At 40.3% G+C, this 15,489-nt stretch overlaps 1 protein-coding gene across 4 annotated transcripts in view; it reads right to left on the reverse strand.

The window, feature by feature from the left end:
* Nucleotides 1-15,489, reverse strand: part of GGT5 (gamma-glutamyltransferase 5) — a 340,283-nt gene that overhangs the window by 11,355 nt on the left and 313,439 nt on the right. For all 4 annotated transcript variants that reach the window (XM_073674260.1, XM_073674242.1, XM_073674251.1 and 1 more), the window contains exons 11-12: nt 5,836-5,948; nt 2,723-2,833 (exon numbers count right to left, since the gene is read on the reverse strand). In XM_073674260.1, the coding sequence (XP_073530361.1) occupies nt 2,723-2,833; nt 5,836-5,948 (224 nt within the window). The remainder of the gene's footprint in view (nt 1-2,722; nt 2,834-5,835; nt 5,949-15,489) is intronic.

Consider the following 15,489-nt stretch of genomic DNA (forward strand, 5'->3'; position numbering starts at 1 on the left):
TCGGATACACAATAATTTATCACCACCTCTTCACCCACATACAAATAATATTTAGACTAAGGTTTCATAATGACACTTGGTCACCCAGCAAGAAAATCATAGCCTCTATAGCAACAATTTCAGACAGGAAACATGGACGTTTTAGGTATAAAAGACACATAGTATGTCAATTTCCATGAAGGCATATTTTTGTAGTGTCAGGATACATCAATGGATATTTTATCGGACAGCACTCAGACCCATGGGGTGTCACTTGTTCAATCACACATCCGTGTGTAATGTCCGAGTGCTGTCCGATTTTTTATCAGACAGTACCCAGACCAATAGAGTGTCACTTGTCCATTCTCGCATCCATGAAAATCACTGATATGATAAAAAACTAAAAGCATGTCCTAAACTGATCTGATGTTGAGGATCAAAATAGGACTTAAAGATGGGTCTGAGTGTTGTCTAACAAAAAGTCGGGCAGCACACCGACATCATGATTAAGAACGCATATAGTGTTTGAAATGCGTAAGTGATCAGTACCCTTTCACCACTCTTCTATGAATATTTGAAATAAAGTGCTAATTTTAACCCATTTGGATTAAGCTGGACAAGCCCACCTCTTTTTTCAATCGATCACCACCTTGTAACAGCTTCTGCTCCAGGCTCTCCAAAATCCCAAGTTGAGCTGGTGATTTTCTTTTTCATTGATACGATGTACAAAATTCATTAAGTGGTGTGAGCTTCTTAAGTAATTTAGCACATTCTACTCTAAAAAACGCCTTTTCATTAAAACTGGTGTGTGTGCCATACCAGTTTTAATAAATCTGGCTTTTAGTGTTCCTAAGATATTCAAAAAAACATTTATTAACAAAAATTAATACACGCATAGGTGCAACACATTTCATCTACAAATGCAAGAGGTTCATGAGAGTGAACCAGTGTTGTTGCCTTTTGCAGGACTCAACAATTTTCTAATTTCATTGCAAGGGGAGATAGGCATTAACTTCTACTGCACAATGCAGCAAAGTGGATTTTTAAAACTAAGATAATAGGTCATATTGGATTCAATGATAACACATGGTGCAGGCCACACCTGGCCAAAGTGTAGACTGCGGGCCTAATGTAGCCCTTTGGCGGTTCCGGAGTGTCGCCTGTGGACCAAAGGGCTGGATACAGTAGCGTCGTGCACCACACACCCGGTGTCTCACTTTCACCGGTACCTGTATCACCTCCCTCTTCCATCATTGAGCCTGTGCTGTGGGGACATAATAAGAAATTGTGTGGACATAATACTGTGTAAGGGGGCTGTGTGGGGACCTAATAATGTGCAAGGGGGTGGTCTTAGGGAAAAATACAGTGCAAAGGGGCTGTGGGGGCATCATACTGTGTGGGGGGCATCAAACTGTGTGAGGGAGCTGTTGATCAAGGTACATGTATACTTATTAGAACAGATACTGGACTCTGCAGATCATATATGTCAATACATATTCAAGAAATTAGAGTATCAGTCACACAAAATTGACATATCTGCCTAGACCATAGAATGGCAGACCATTCGGAAAAGATACATATGCCCAAAAAGAAAAAACCTGAACATAATGGTCATGTAAACGACAGAAGTCTTTGGGATCAATTAAAAAAGCCTTTATTATACAACCATTGGTTATTTGATGGCACTGCACAGGAAGAGTGGACACACACAGTTAATAATAAATACAATGAGTCAATAGCAAAAAAAGGGGGGTTAAAACATTAAAAAAAATCACCCGGACCAAAGCAAGGATGAATTAATTCAGTAGTAGTGATGCATCATATTTCATACGAAAAACTATGGAATTTGTCATACTCTACTGATTAGGAAACATCCACTAGGTGGCGTAATGTGAACGCAGTTGACCTGTCCTAATGTTACCAGAAACTAACCTGTATTTTTTATATATGAAGAGTAGGATTATACATACTGTTTTTTTATATATACGGTACTCTTTTTGGGCACATGTATACTTATATAGATTTAAGGTTGAAATACAGTAGCTTTTTACAAACTTTATAAAATGTAGTATATTACACGGTTTTGATTAGCTGCTACTGTAAGAGTACATGTTACAATAACCCCCCCAACCGTAACATATATTACCAGCAGCGAGTCATCAAACTTAATTTTATTAATTAAAAATAAGTGCAAACAATGAATATAAAATAACTATAATAATATTGAGCAAAATTAAGTTTGGCTCGTTGGTTTGGCTCTCTACAACAGTCACGATGTCTCATGTGGTCCCTTGTGAAATTTAATTGCCCATCGCAGTGATTGACAGAGGAAGGGGACTCCCCTTGTACTACATCACACACCCTTTAAACTCGTGATGCAATAGTTGGATGTTGATGACTGCTATGTCAACCAGAGACATGACAATGACCTTAGAGGCTGCCAGATACAGAAATTCATAAGTCCCTGCCAGTAGCAATGTAGAATTGGCTGCGTGTCATTGTAACACATTGTAATACAGAAATAGTGCAGTGTAATATGCCACTGATCCAAAGATGTATCAATGTTTAAGTACTAAAAAAGTTAAAAATAAAATAATTTAGGGGAAAAAGTCAATAACATTTTTTTAAACTCCCTTTCATACATCAAATCAGCATGATATATTAAATGCAAATTGCATGCACCATGTTACCATCAGCAGCACCAGCAGCCAACCTAAAATTCCTAGTAGTAGCCCCTGCTTACCGGACTGAATGATTCCTCAAAGTCCAGTGAATTGTCCAGTTGTACATGGAACACAGGAGCTGAGATCGCTTCCGTCATGTTGTAGCCGAACCACAACTTGTTCATAATGGCCTAAAAAGAAGATAAATATTTCACTGAAGATGAGTGGAAACCAAGTATTGTCAGTAATCACAGAATCACAGCATAATGTACAGCTCGATTAAACCTCAGAGGCAATTAACAAAAAGAACTTGTTACATAACATACAGAAGTGCATTAGTCCTCATTCTAGGCTTTATTCAGACATCCTTGAGTCACGTGTTCTATCTGTAATTTTAACAGACAGAACCCCTACCCATTTTATTCCATAGGGCTGTTCACATGTCCATGGTATTTTGTGCATTGTGTGTCCACAAAAAAAATCACTGACACATGTCCGTTTTTGAGCCACTGATCAAAATTACCCATACAATTCTATGGGTCCATGAAAATCACAGACTGTGCACAGATGGCATCAGTGTACCATCTATGTGCTGTCCGTAATTAACATTGTAATGAAACAAGGGAGGAGAAAATGCCAGACACAAATGTAAAGTATAAATATATCCTTTATTAAATAATATAATTAATTAAAAACACTTAAAACGGAGAACAAGGACAAAACAGACATGTTATTGACAAAATGGCTACAATAAGTTACATGGACTGTGAAAAACAGTATATATATAGTCGTGTTGATTGTAGTATGTCTCAGCGGCTGAATTGGCTAATGTCCCAAACAAAATACGTAACGCATTATGTATTGTAATATAACTGTTCATAAATAAAAGTAGTGACAGAAATATGCCCCAGATGAAGCCTAAGTGAAACTTGTGTTGGGTGCATTGTCTCATGGATGGGTAGCTATATTCTTCTAAAATGGCTTTACTTTGAGACAATAATTTTATCTCTGTGTTATTTGTCTTTTTCAGCAGCTGAGTCATTTAATATACTTGCAAACTGCTCTTCAGACGTATTCTATTTTTCTCTCTATATACTCATATGTAAACTCATATGAGTGATCTTGTACTTAATATTAACATTACTACACGACATATTTATGCCACATGTGTATATATTTCCGTCACTATTTTTATTTATTAACAGTTATATTACAATACATAATGAGTACATATTTTGTTTGAGACATTAGCCAATTCAGCCGCTGAGATATACTGTCACGATTCCTCCTCTCAGTGTGGTGAGTGGCAGCTCAGCCATCCAATCTGGGGCAGGGGCATGCTGAGCTGTCAGTATTGTGATAGACAACTCAGCTGTCCAATCTGAGACTTGGGCATGCTGAGCTGTTAGTGTGGTGAGTGACAGTCCAGTCGCCCAATCAGGGCCGTGGCGAGCTGGGTTTCCTACAGTTGTCTCCTGTTCGGAATGATTCCCAGGGTATTTAGCTGGCTGGCTGCCTCTTATCTCTGCCAGTTGTAGCTCTGCTTGGTTTCGTGTGTTTTTGCTTTGTGCTTTGAGTTCTAGTATTTTGATCTTTGTTGACCGACCTTGGATTTGCCTTTGACCATCCGTTTGCCTAGCTCCTTTGTCTTGATCCGCTACCTTCTTGGAATTCTGACCCCAGACTGTTACCTGACTACACCTTTGCCTCACCCCTCTGTTTATGACATACCCTCCTGGCTTTTGATCTTGGACTCCCTGACTTCCCCACCTCATGGCGTGTCCATAAGTAGGTACTAGCGTCACACATACTACATTCAACATGACTATATATACTGTTTTTCACAGTCTATGTAACTTATTGTAGCCATTTTGTCAATACGATATCAGTTTTGTTCTTGTTCTTCTTTTTAACTATTTTTAATTAATTATATTATTTAATAAAGGATATATTTATGTTTACATTAGTGACTGGCATTTTCTCCTCCCTTGTTTCATAATTTTGATGTATGCCTTAAAACACAGTACTTGGCTAATGAATTGCCCTGTTGTATTACTATAACATTGTAATGAATAGAAGAAGCTTTGCTATTTATTTATTTTAGCTAATTTAAAGGGAACCTGTCAGGTCTCCATGCCCTCCAACTCAGCAGCATTCACATGCATATGACTAAACTCCCTGCCTAGCCAGCCCTGTATAATGTTATTCAGTTAAATCAATGTTTGAAAAAAACATTTATAAGGTCCGCTTTTTCTATGCTAATTAGAGCTTTGACTAGTCAATGGGGCGTTAGTTTCCTAAAACTAGTCGTTCTTCTTTCCATCTTTCCATGTTATCACGCCCTTGTTATCATGATAACATAATTTGCAGGAGCGGCGTCATCGCCAGCTTTTGCGAATCTTGCCATGCACTCCTCACATTTCAGCAGCGTCAATGCGCCTCTGTAGCCGGACGTACACTTCCTGGCTTCAGAGGCGCACTTTGCATGACCTGATTCTTTGGATGTACAATTTGCGCGGATGCAAGTAAAAATGCCGGGCCCTTGTTTTATGAACAATGCACTGAGCATCTTGTGCCTTTCCTTTCTTTTCTTGCAAATTGTTCAGCCCTTTTTTCTGTATTGTTTGGCCCTGTTTCCTTTTTGCATATTGTATTGCATTGCTATATACATACTGTGTATTCCTGCAGTCTGGACAAAACAGGTGAGTTTTTCTCTTTGGTGAATTGATTACACATTTTAGCTATATGTGTTAATTCATTATGGCCATTGTCATTTATTAGGGTCATTACGGTTGGTTGTTTTTCTCCATTCATAAATATAAAAAAAACTGTCATAAAGATTGTTGTTAGTCACTTATTTTTTCTCCGAAAAAGATATAAATTATATTGATTTTCAACATTTTTTCAAAATTGGATAAAGCTACGACTTTCAGTATGGCCACGGCCCCACTATCAGTTTTGGTCAGCATTTTTTCTCAGGAGCGGGAGCCAAAACAAAAAAAAACGCAAAGTTTCTGTGTGAGGATAAGTTTACACTATATACTGCAAATAATGAATTTGTCAAGGCTTAGCCCCTCAACAATTACCCAATCCTTGTATTCAGCTTTACTATTTATTTCTGAATATATACTCTATAGAAAAGTTGAATTGAAATTTCCTTCTTATCTAACTTTATCCTTACTTATACACTTACCTGTGCAGTCGCACCAACTATCCTTAAACCACCTGAACCACCTATAACCAGTTGAGACGTCTGGTCTTTAGACAAAAGAATAGTTGGCGTCATGGAAGATGGTGGCTGCATCCCTACAATGCCAAGGAAGAGTAATCATACTTGTGAATCGCAAAGAAACATTTCACAAAATAATATCAAAATGTAATTTGGATAACACCAGGCTGAAGGAAAATGCTGTTGGCAAGCTGCGTTATTTCTTCTCATTTGTTATAAATTGGTGAACCCTTTCTGACAATCAGGTTTTCTTAGGAGACACAGTTTAACACAGTAAAAGCAAAAAATCACAAAAGATACAAAGCATTCTGCGAGCCCTATGACATGTGCAAATAATGAACAAATGAATTATTCTGCATTGCATTATTGCTATGTCGAATGTATATAACATACGAGGTCTTAGTGCACTTACGACCATATTGTGTGAGACTTCAAGACGACTTCCCATTTGTCCAAGGTTTCATTCAAACGTTAGTTTTTTGACATTTGAGAAAAACGGACCGAGTTTCATCAGTGAGTAATCATCGTGCCATTGGTTTCATCAGTTTTTTTTCACTGATAAGAAAGAAAAAAGTTTCTCCAACATATTCTATCTAAAGATATCCGAGGGACCATAGACATCCTTATAAAAAACAAATCTTTGTTCCAGAATATTTAAAACATCACAGCAGTGAGGAAACAAAAATAGAGCAACATTTTCGGCACTGGTGACTGTATTTATTTAGTCACTGCTGGGTCTATCATCACACCCCTGGCACCTTTGGCAACTACCCATCATGTTGTTTTTTCACTTCCATGTACACACGTGCGTTAGTGTCAGATCTCTCTTACCTGACAGCCTACCTCTTGGGGATTCTGTATGGTCTAACAGACCCTGGATTTATCTTTGGAGGTTTTTGATTCCTGCCTCCGCTACATAGATACCATGCCCCCTTTTCCCTCTTTATCTGCAGCTGGCTGCTATTATCTTGACATCATCCTTTGACCTTCTGGTCATATGCTTTCATTTGGGTAGTACATGCTAATATTTATTATACACCATGTTTCTTGTACCCTCTATGGGGACGCCCATTGAGTTATAGCATTGTGCATTTTAAGGGGAATTGTTATATCTATAGTTGTATATTTACAGTTGAAAGCTAGGCAGTCACATGTACTACAGACTGGCGAGAGAGGAGCAACCGGGGCCGGGGGATGTTATATGTATGATAGGACAGAGCATGGGCACATACAGTGTCTGCCATTACTATGGTTTTTATGGTGGAGCTGGACAGTCACATGTACTAGAGACACTGGTGAGAGAAGAGCAGCCGGGGGATGTATGATGAGAAGCTGTACTTCATGTCAGTGCAGTGTATACTGACCCTGCTGTGGGCTGATTAGTTCCCCTTCCCATTTAGGGAGTCTGATGACCTGTATGTGACCTCTATCTCTGTACTACATACTGGTCATGCTGTGTGTACAAATCCTATGTATCAAGGTTATCATTTTTCACTATATATGAGTTATCTGTGTACAGGCTCCATCTCTGTGCTGTATACAGATCCAACATATCCAGGTTATTCTCCACACTATACAGTTAGGTCCATATATATTTGGACAGAGACAACATTTTTCTAATTTTGGTTCTAGACATTACCACAATGAATTTTAAGCAAAACAATTCAGATGCAGTTGAAGTTCAGACTTTCAGCTTTCATTTGAGGGTATCCACATTAAAATTGGATGAAGGGTTTAGGAGTTTCAGCTCCTTAACATGTGCCACCCTGTTTTTAAAGGGACCAAAAGTAAGTGGACAATTGACTCCAAGGCTATTTCATGGACAGGTGTGGGCAATCCTTTCGTTATGTCATTCTCAATTAAGCAGATAAAAGGCCTGGAGTTGATTTGAGGTGTGGTGCTTGCATTTGGAAGGTTTTGCTGTGAAGTAAACATGCGGTCAAAGGAGCTCTCCATGCAGGTGAAACAAGCCATCCTTAAGCTGCAAAAACAGAAAAAACCCATCCGAGAAATTGCTACAATATTAGGAGTGGCAAAATCTACAGTTTGGTATATCCTGAGAAGGAAACAAAGCACTGGTGAACTCATCAATGCAAGAAGACCTGGGCACCCACGGAAAACAACAATGGTGGATGATCGCAGAATAATCTCCATGGTGAAGAGAAACCCCTTCACAACAGCCAAGCAAGTGAACAACACTCTCCAGGAGGTAGGCGGACCAATGTCCAAATCTACCATAAAGAGAAGACTGCATGAAAGTAAATACAGAGAGTTCACTGCACGGTGCAAGCCACTCATAAGCATCAAGAATAAAAAGGCTAGACTGGACTTTGCTAAAAATCATCTAAAAAAGCCAGCACAGTTCTGGAAGAACATTCTTTGCACAGATGAAACCAAGATCAACCTCTACCAGAATGATGGAAAGAGAAAAGTATGGTGAAGGCGTGGTACAGTTCATGATCCAAAGCATACCACATCATCTGTAAAACACGGCGGAGGCAGTGTGATGGCTTGGGCATGCATGGCTGCCAGTGGCACTGGGTCACTAGTGTTTATTGATGATGTGACACAGGACAGAAGCAGCCAAATGAATTCTGATGTATTCAGAGCCATACTGTGTGCTCAGATCTAGCCAAATGCAGCCAAACTGATTGGTCGTCGTTTCATACTACAGATGGACAATGACCCAAAACATAAAGCCAAAGCAACCCAGGAGTTTATTAAAGCAAAGAAGTGGAATATTCTTGAATGGCCAAGTCAGTCACCTGATCTCAACCCAATTGAGCATGCATTTCACTTGTTAAAGACTAAACTTCAGACAGAAAGGCCCACAAACAAACAGCAACTGAAAACCACCGCAGTGAAGGCCTGGCAGAGCATCAAAAAGGAGGAAACACAGCGTCTGGTGATGTCCCTGAGTTCAAGACTTCAGGCAGTCATTGCCAACAAAGGGTTTTCAACCAAGTACTAGAAATGAACATTTTATTTACAATTATTTAATCTGTCCAATTACTTTTGGTCCCTTTAAAAACAGGGTGGCACATGTTAAGGAGCTGAAACTCCTAAACCCTTCATCCAATTTTAATGTGGATACCCTCAAATGAAAGCTGAAAGTCTGAACTTCAACTGCATCTGAATTGTTTTGTTTAAAATTCATTGTGGTAATGTCTAGAACCAAAATTAGAAAAATGTTGTCTCTGTCCAAATATATATGGACCTAACTGTATATGTGTGATCTGTATACAGGATCCATCCCTGTGCTGTATATGTATACCAGGTTATTCTCCACACTATATATGTGTGATCTGTATACCGGCTCCATTCCTGAGCGGTATACTATAATGTATAAAAAGCCTGCCTATCCAGGTTATCACTCCGCACTATATATATGTGATCTGCATGTGACCATCTCTGCTATATACTGATCGTGTATATAGATCCTGTCTATCTAGGTTATTATTCACACTATATATGTGTGATCTGATATGTGTGACTATATATTTATAATGTATACAGATCCTGTCTACCCAGCCTGATATATCCATCCTGTTTCTTTATATTGTTCCCCTCATATGTTTGCAGGATCTGTGTATACCCACCAAGTGCTTATTTTACATTACCTAAGATGGTGGATAGCACAGGCCTGAGTGGCATACCTGGAGCCTTATCATATATGTTTTCTCGTATATAAAATAATAAAATATTTGGGGAATACCTCAGCACATGGTGGGGCAGAGAGTGGGCACTAATAACTCAGCACATGGCGGGGCAGTGAGTGGGCACTAATAACTCAGCACATGGCAGGCAGTGAGTGGGCACTAATAATTCAGCACATGGCGGGCAGTGAGTGGGCACTAATAACTCAGTACATGGCGGGCATTGAGTGGGCACTAATAACTCAGTACATGGCGGGCAGTGAGTGGGCACTAATAACTCAGTACATGGCGGGCAGTGAGTGGGCACTAATAACTCAGCACATGGCAGGCATTGAGTGGGCACTAATAACTCAGCACATGGCGGGGCAGTGAGTGGGCACTAATAACTCAGTACATGGCAGGCATTGAGTGGGCACTAATAACTCAGTACATGGCGGGCAGTGAGTGGGCACTAATAACTCAGTACATGGCGGGCAGTGAGTGGGCACTAATAACTCAGCACATGGCAGGCATTGAGTGGGCACTAATAACTCAGCACATGGCGGGGCAGTGAGTGGGCACTAATAACTCAGTACATGGCAGGAAGTGAGTGGGCACTAATAACTGAGCACATGGCGGAGCAGTGAGTGGGCACTAATAACTCAGTACATGGCGGGTGGTGAGTGGGCACTAATAACTCAGCACATTGCGGGGCAGTGAGTGGGCACTAATAACTCAGTACATGGCGGGCAGTGAGTGGGCACTAATAACTCAGTACATGGCGGGCAGTGAGTGGGCACTAATAACTCAGCACATGGCAGGCATTGAGTGGGCACTAATAACTCAGCACATGGCGGGGCAGTGAGTGGGCACTAATAACTCAGTACATGTTGGGCAGTGAGTGGGCACTACCAGTGTGATGCTGCACCTAGCTCTGGAGGATACATCATGGGCCCAGTTTTCAGCCCTGTCTAACAGGTATTGTACAGTGCTGCTCACAATTTTTGGCACCCCTTCATTTTTTTATAAACTGTACAATATCTTCAGAAATAAATGGAAATGTACCAAAGTTATATTCTCAGGATTTTTTTTATTAGTCGTCCAAAGTAATGCAATTATAAAACATTGTTTTTCAACTTCCGTGTTGCAATTTCAAAGAAGAAACAGAATAAACACCATGTGCAGCAATAAAGGCACGCCTAATTAATACTTGGTTGCATACCTTTTGGCATTTCTGAGAGCCTCTTAATGTTTCTTATAGCCATATATAAGCTTCTTTCACTTCTCAGCTGGAATTTTCTCCCACTCTTCCTTTGCAGTTTGTTCAAGCTCTTGAATGTTTGCAGGGTTCTTTTTCCCAATGACAGATTTCAGCTCACCCCAAAGATTTTCAATTTGATTGAGGTCAGGACTCATTGCTGGCCATTTAAAAAAAAAAAAATCTTTTTCAACCATTCCGGTGTACTTTTGGATGTGTGCTTTGGGTCATTATCTTGCTGGAGGACCCATGATCTTCGACTGAAACCAAGTTTTCTTACACTGGATAGGACATTTTGCTCTAAAATCTCTTGATAATTATTTGATTTCATGATTCCTGTGAGGTTAATTGTTGGTAAGGTGTTCTTTTCCTTATAAGTTTCATTGCATTGTCTGTAAACAAACTGTTGCTTTGCATTGCCAAAAAGCTCTATTTTTGTTTCATCTGGCCACAAAACATTTTCCCAGAAGGATTGTGGTTTGTCAAGGTACTCTTTGGCAAGGATCAGTTGTTCCTTTTTATGTCTTTTCTTCAGCAATGGTTTCTTCTTTGGCCTTCCCCCATAAAGCTCTGCTTGGTTTAGTGTGCGGCGTATGGTACTTGTTGAAACCATGACCACAGACTGTTCCAGGTTGGCCTTCAGGTCTTTGTATGTTTGGCGTGGTGTTTTTCCACCATTCGCACCGATCTTTGAAGACATCTCTTGTCAATTTTCCTGTTTCCCCCACTTCCAGGGAGGTTCCATGCTTGGCAAACTTCTTAATAACATTGCTTACTGTTGAAACTGGAATACCAAGGTCTTTGCAGATATCCTTTGCTAATAATAGCAGTTCTGATGTCGTCAGACAGCTCCTTTGTCTTTAACATAGTGACAAAGGAACAGGGCCTACTATGTGGCTTTTTAAAACACTGAAGTCATCATTCATTGGCAAATTCATGTCACATGGGCACCGACAATTAATCACAGGTGAATCTCTTTTGTGATTTACCATAGGCGAGTCAAAATGTTCTTCCATACTAAATTAATGTAAAGGGTGCCAATACCAGTGACACAGCAAGCTTTAGGTTTTTCTATTTTTCCCTCCCATTGTTTTTTGTTTTAAATTATTGTTTATCATTTGCTCTTTTGTCTCTTTATTAGGTCCATGGCGTTCAACTCCATTTAAGGTGTCAAATGGCCTCTTTGGTGGTTGTTTAGGAGTCAGGTGGAAGTTGCAGACGAGTTAAAGTGGACTCATTTTAACTAATAGAGGATGTTAAACCTCATGGTGGTGACCAGGCTCAGCTATTGGGTGCCAGCCTCAAGGATGTTGTAAATGTAAAGTCAATCGGGCGGGCATGGTGGTTAAGCACAGGAGTAAGGATAATAGGGTCATTGGTGCCCTCAAAGTTTGCTTGAATGGCAAGCTAGTGCGTGCCGCCCCTTTATGGCTGTCTGTACTGGTGCTGTATGTCAGACAGCTGGGGATATCACAGTACTTGTGAATCAAAATGTACTAGCACTTCACCTGACTCCTAATGTGATTGTTTTAATCCTGTTTAAATAAAGCTGTGGCCATTTTGACAACCAAAATAATGTGTTTTGTGTATTTATTCCAGTGTCTAGGTTTACTGTAGTTATAGTTGTTTTAAGACGGAGTGAGGGTCAGTCCCATATCCAGAAGTCATGGCTTTTCTCTTTTCTGGTGACGGTATTTTAGGCTTGAGAAAGGCCATTTGGCCGAAACATTGCTCTATTTTTGTTTCCTCACTACTGTGATGTATTAAATATTCTGGATATTTTCTGGATAACGATCTCTATGGTACCTCGGATATCTTTGGATTTTTGGACCTGGTGGGAGGCCCTGCCCAGTAACACATACTCATCAATGGTGCATGGGAATTCTATACTCAACATATTCTATCAATCAGTGAAAACCAGATGGCACACAAATATCATCTGAGTGCTGTCAGATTTTTTTCACTAACCCATAGACTTGCATTGACAATTTTAATCCGACTCTCGGACATGTATTAATATCGGACATATCCCCACAATTTAGCGGAGCAGTCCCATACACTGTACAAAAGTCAACTGTGAAAAAAAGGATAGCACTTGTGAATGAACCCTAAGGCTGATTTCACGCATCCAACATTTTCTGGAAAAGTATGGACTGCAATATCCGGACAGGCTGCGGGTCATAGGCAGAGGGTATATAGGCATATATGAGGCTGTCAAGTTTGGCTCAGTAGACCCATGGCCGTTCCTACTATATAACATTTTGCTTCCTTCATGCTGGGGGCAAGTTAGGGATTTTATATGTGGTGACAGGTTCCCTTTGTAGAGAAAAGTCTTTCTAGTGGCAGGTGTCCAATTAAAAAACTAGTTTCCACAAATGAGTAATTTTATTATATAATGCTTTGAAAAAAAGAAAAAAATATATATAAAGTACTGTGCAATAGTTTTCAGCAGATGTGGCCCAAAACTGCTGAGGCCGCTAGACTTTGAATGGAGTCGTTCACTGCAGCTCATTTAATGTCTTTATATTTGGCCACAGCATGTTGGACTTGCACTGATCTGATATAGCAAATAGTTATTTAGCTATTTAAACGTACACATGCAGTACTGTGCAAGAATTTTAGGCAGGTGTGAAAAATGCTGCAAAGTAAGGAAGGTTCCTAAAACACAAGTCATAATAGTTCCTTTTATAGCAATTAACAAAATGCAATGTGAATGAACAGAAGAGACGTCTTAATCAAATTAATATTTGGCATGACCACCCTTTGCCTTCAAAACAGCATCAGTTCTTCTAATTACACTTGCACAAAGTCAGGAATTTTGTAGGATTATACATTTTTTAAAGGATTAAAGGAAATGGCACATCCACAAATCTCATTAAAAAAAAGTTACTTCTTTATTGAGTTTCCATAAGGAATAGAAAAAAAATAATAATTCAATGGCACTGATGCGTTTCTGGCATCTCAGTGCCCTTATTCACACAGCGAATATTGAGATTTGTGGATGTGCCGTTTTCCTTTAGTCCTCGAAAAAATTTATCAATTTGGAAGTCCACAACAAGAGTGGCACCCATGGATAGAGAAAGGATGTGTGTGAAAATGCAGACATGGCAAGCTTATCTATGACTTCCTTATGCATATTTGTAGAATTATAGTCAGGTGTATGAGCAGGGCGGACACAGACTGTAGTGGGCCCCTGTGCAAGAATTTTTGGGGGCCCCCCCCCTGCCCTTTATAGGGGGCATGAAGGCCCCCCCCCCGTGCATCTCTCATCCCCCCGTGCATCTCTGATTCCCCCCACTCCTAGTTAATTAATTGTATTTAAAAAAAAATAAAAACTTGTTATACTTACCCCCAGGGCCGGCTCCAGGTTTTTGTGGGCCCTGGGCGACAGAGTTTCAGTTGGCCCCTTTAACACATACCATGATTCATGATGCACAGATACCACAGAGAAATATATATATATATATATATATATATATATATATATATATATATATATATATATATATATATATATATATATATATATATATATATATATATATATATATATAGTACAAGGCCAAGGATTTCACTTACTACATGACATGAGCGATATCTATTGTAAATTCTACAATAGCTCAGAAACCGGCGAATCCTCACAGCGCACAGTGCAGACCGGACAGTATAGTCTTTCATACAGTATTATGGGCACCATATAATGCTCCATACAGGATACTGGTCCCCATATAAAGCTCCATACAGGATACTGGCCCCCATATAACGCTCCATACAGGATACTGGCCCCCATATAACGCTCCATACAGGATACTGGCCCCCATATAACGCTCCATACAGGATACTGGCCCCCATATAACGCTCCATACAGGATACTGGCCCCCATAAAATGCTCCATACAGAATACTGACCCCCATATAACGCTCCATACAGAATACTGGCCCCCATATAACGCTCCATACAGAATACTGACCCCCATATAACGCTCCATACAGGATACTGTCCCCCATATAACGCTCCATACAGAATACTGGCCACCATATAACGCTCCATACAGAATACTGACCCCCATATAACGCTCCATGCAGGCTGTTCCCCCCCTTATAATGCCCCATTACACGAGCGATATCTATTGTAAATTCAACAATAGCTCAGAAACCGGCGAATCCTCACAGCGCACAGTGCAGACCGGACTGTATAGTCCTCCATACAGTATTATGGGCACCATATAATGCTCCATACAGGATACTAACCCCCTTATAATGCTCCATACAGGATACTGGTCCCCATATAACACTGCATACAGAATACTGGTCCCCATATAACGCTCCATACAGGATACTGTCCCCCATATAACACTCCATGCAGAATATTGGCCCCCATGTAACGCTCCATGCTGGCTGTTCCCCCCTTATAATGCCCCATGCAGGATGACACCCCTCTTTTAATGCCCTATGCAGGATGTCACCTCTACCCCCCATAAAATGCCCCATGCAGGATGTCACCCCCCCATATAATGCCCCTTGCAGGATGTCACTTCCCCCCTTTTCAATGCCCCATGCAGTATGTCAGACCACCCCCTCCCTTATAATGCCCCATGCAGGAGGTCACACCCCCCCTCCTTATAATGCCCCATGCAGTATGTCACACACACACCCTCCTTATAATGCCCCATGCAGGATGTCAATTCCCCCCTCCCCCTCTTATAATGCCCCATGCAGGATGTCA

This window comes from Phyllobates terribilis, unplaced genomic scaffold, assembly GCF_046119375.1.
Source record: "Phyllobates terribilis strain yellow unplaced genomic scaffold, ASM4611937v1 Scaffold_1__5_contigs__length_1240528914, whole genome shotgun sequence".
NCBI classification, from domain to species: domain Eukaryota; kingdom Metazoa; phylum Chordata; class Amphibia; order Anura; family Dendrobatidae; genus Phyllobates; species Phyllobates terribilis.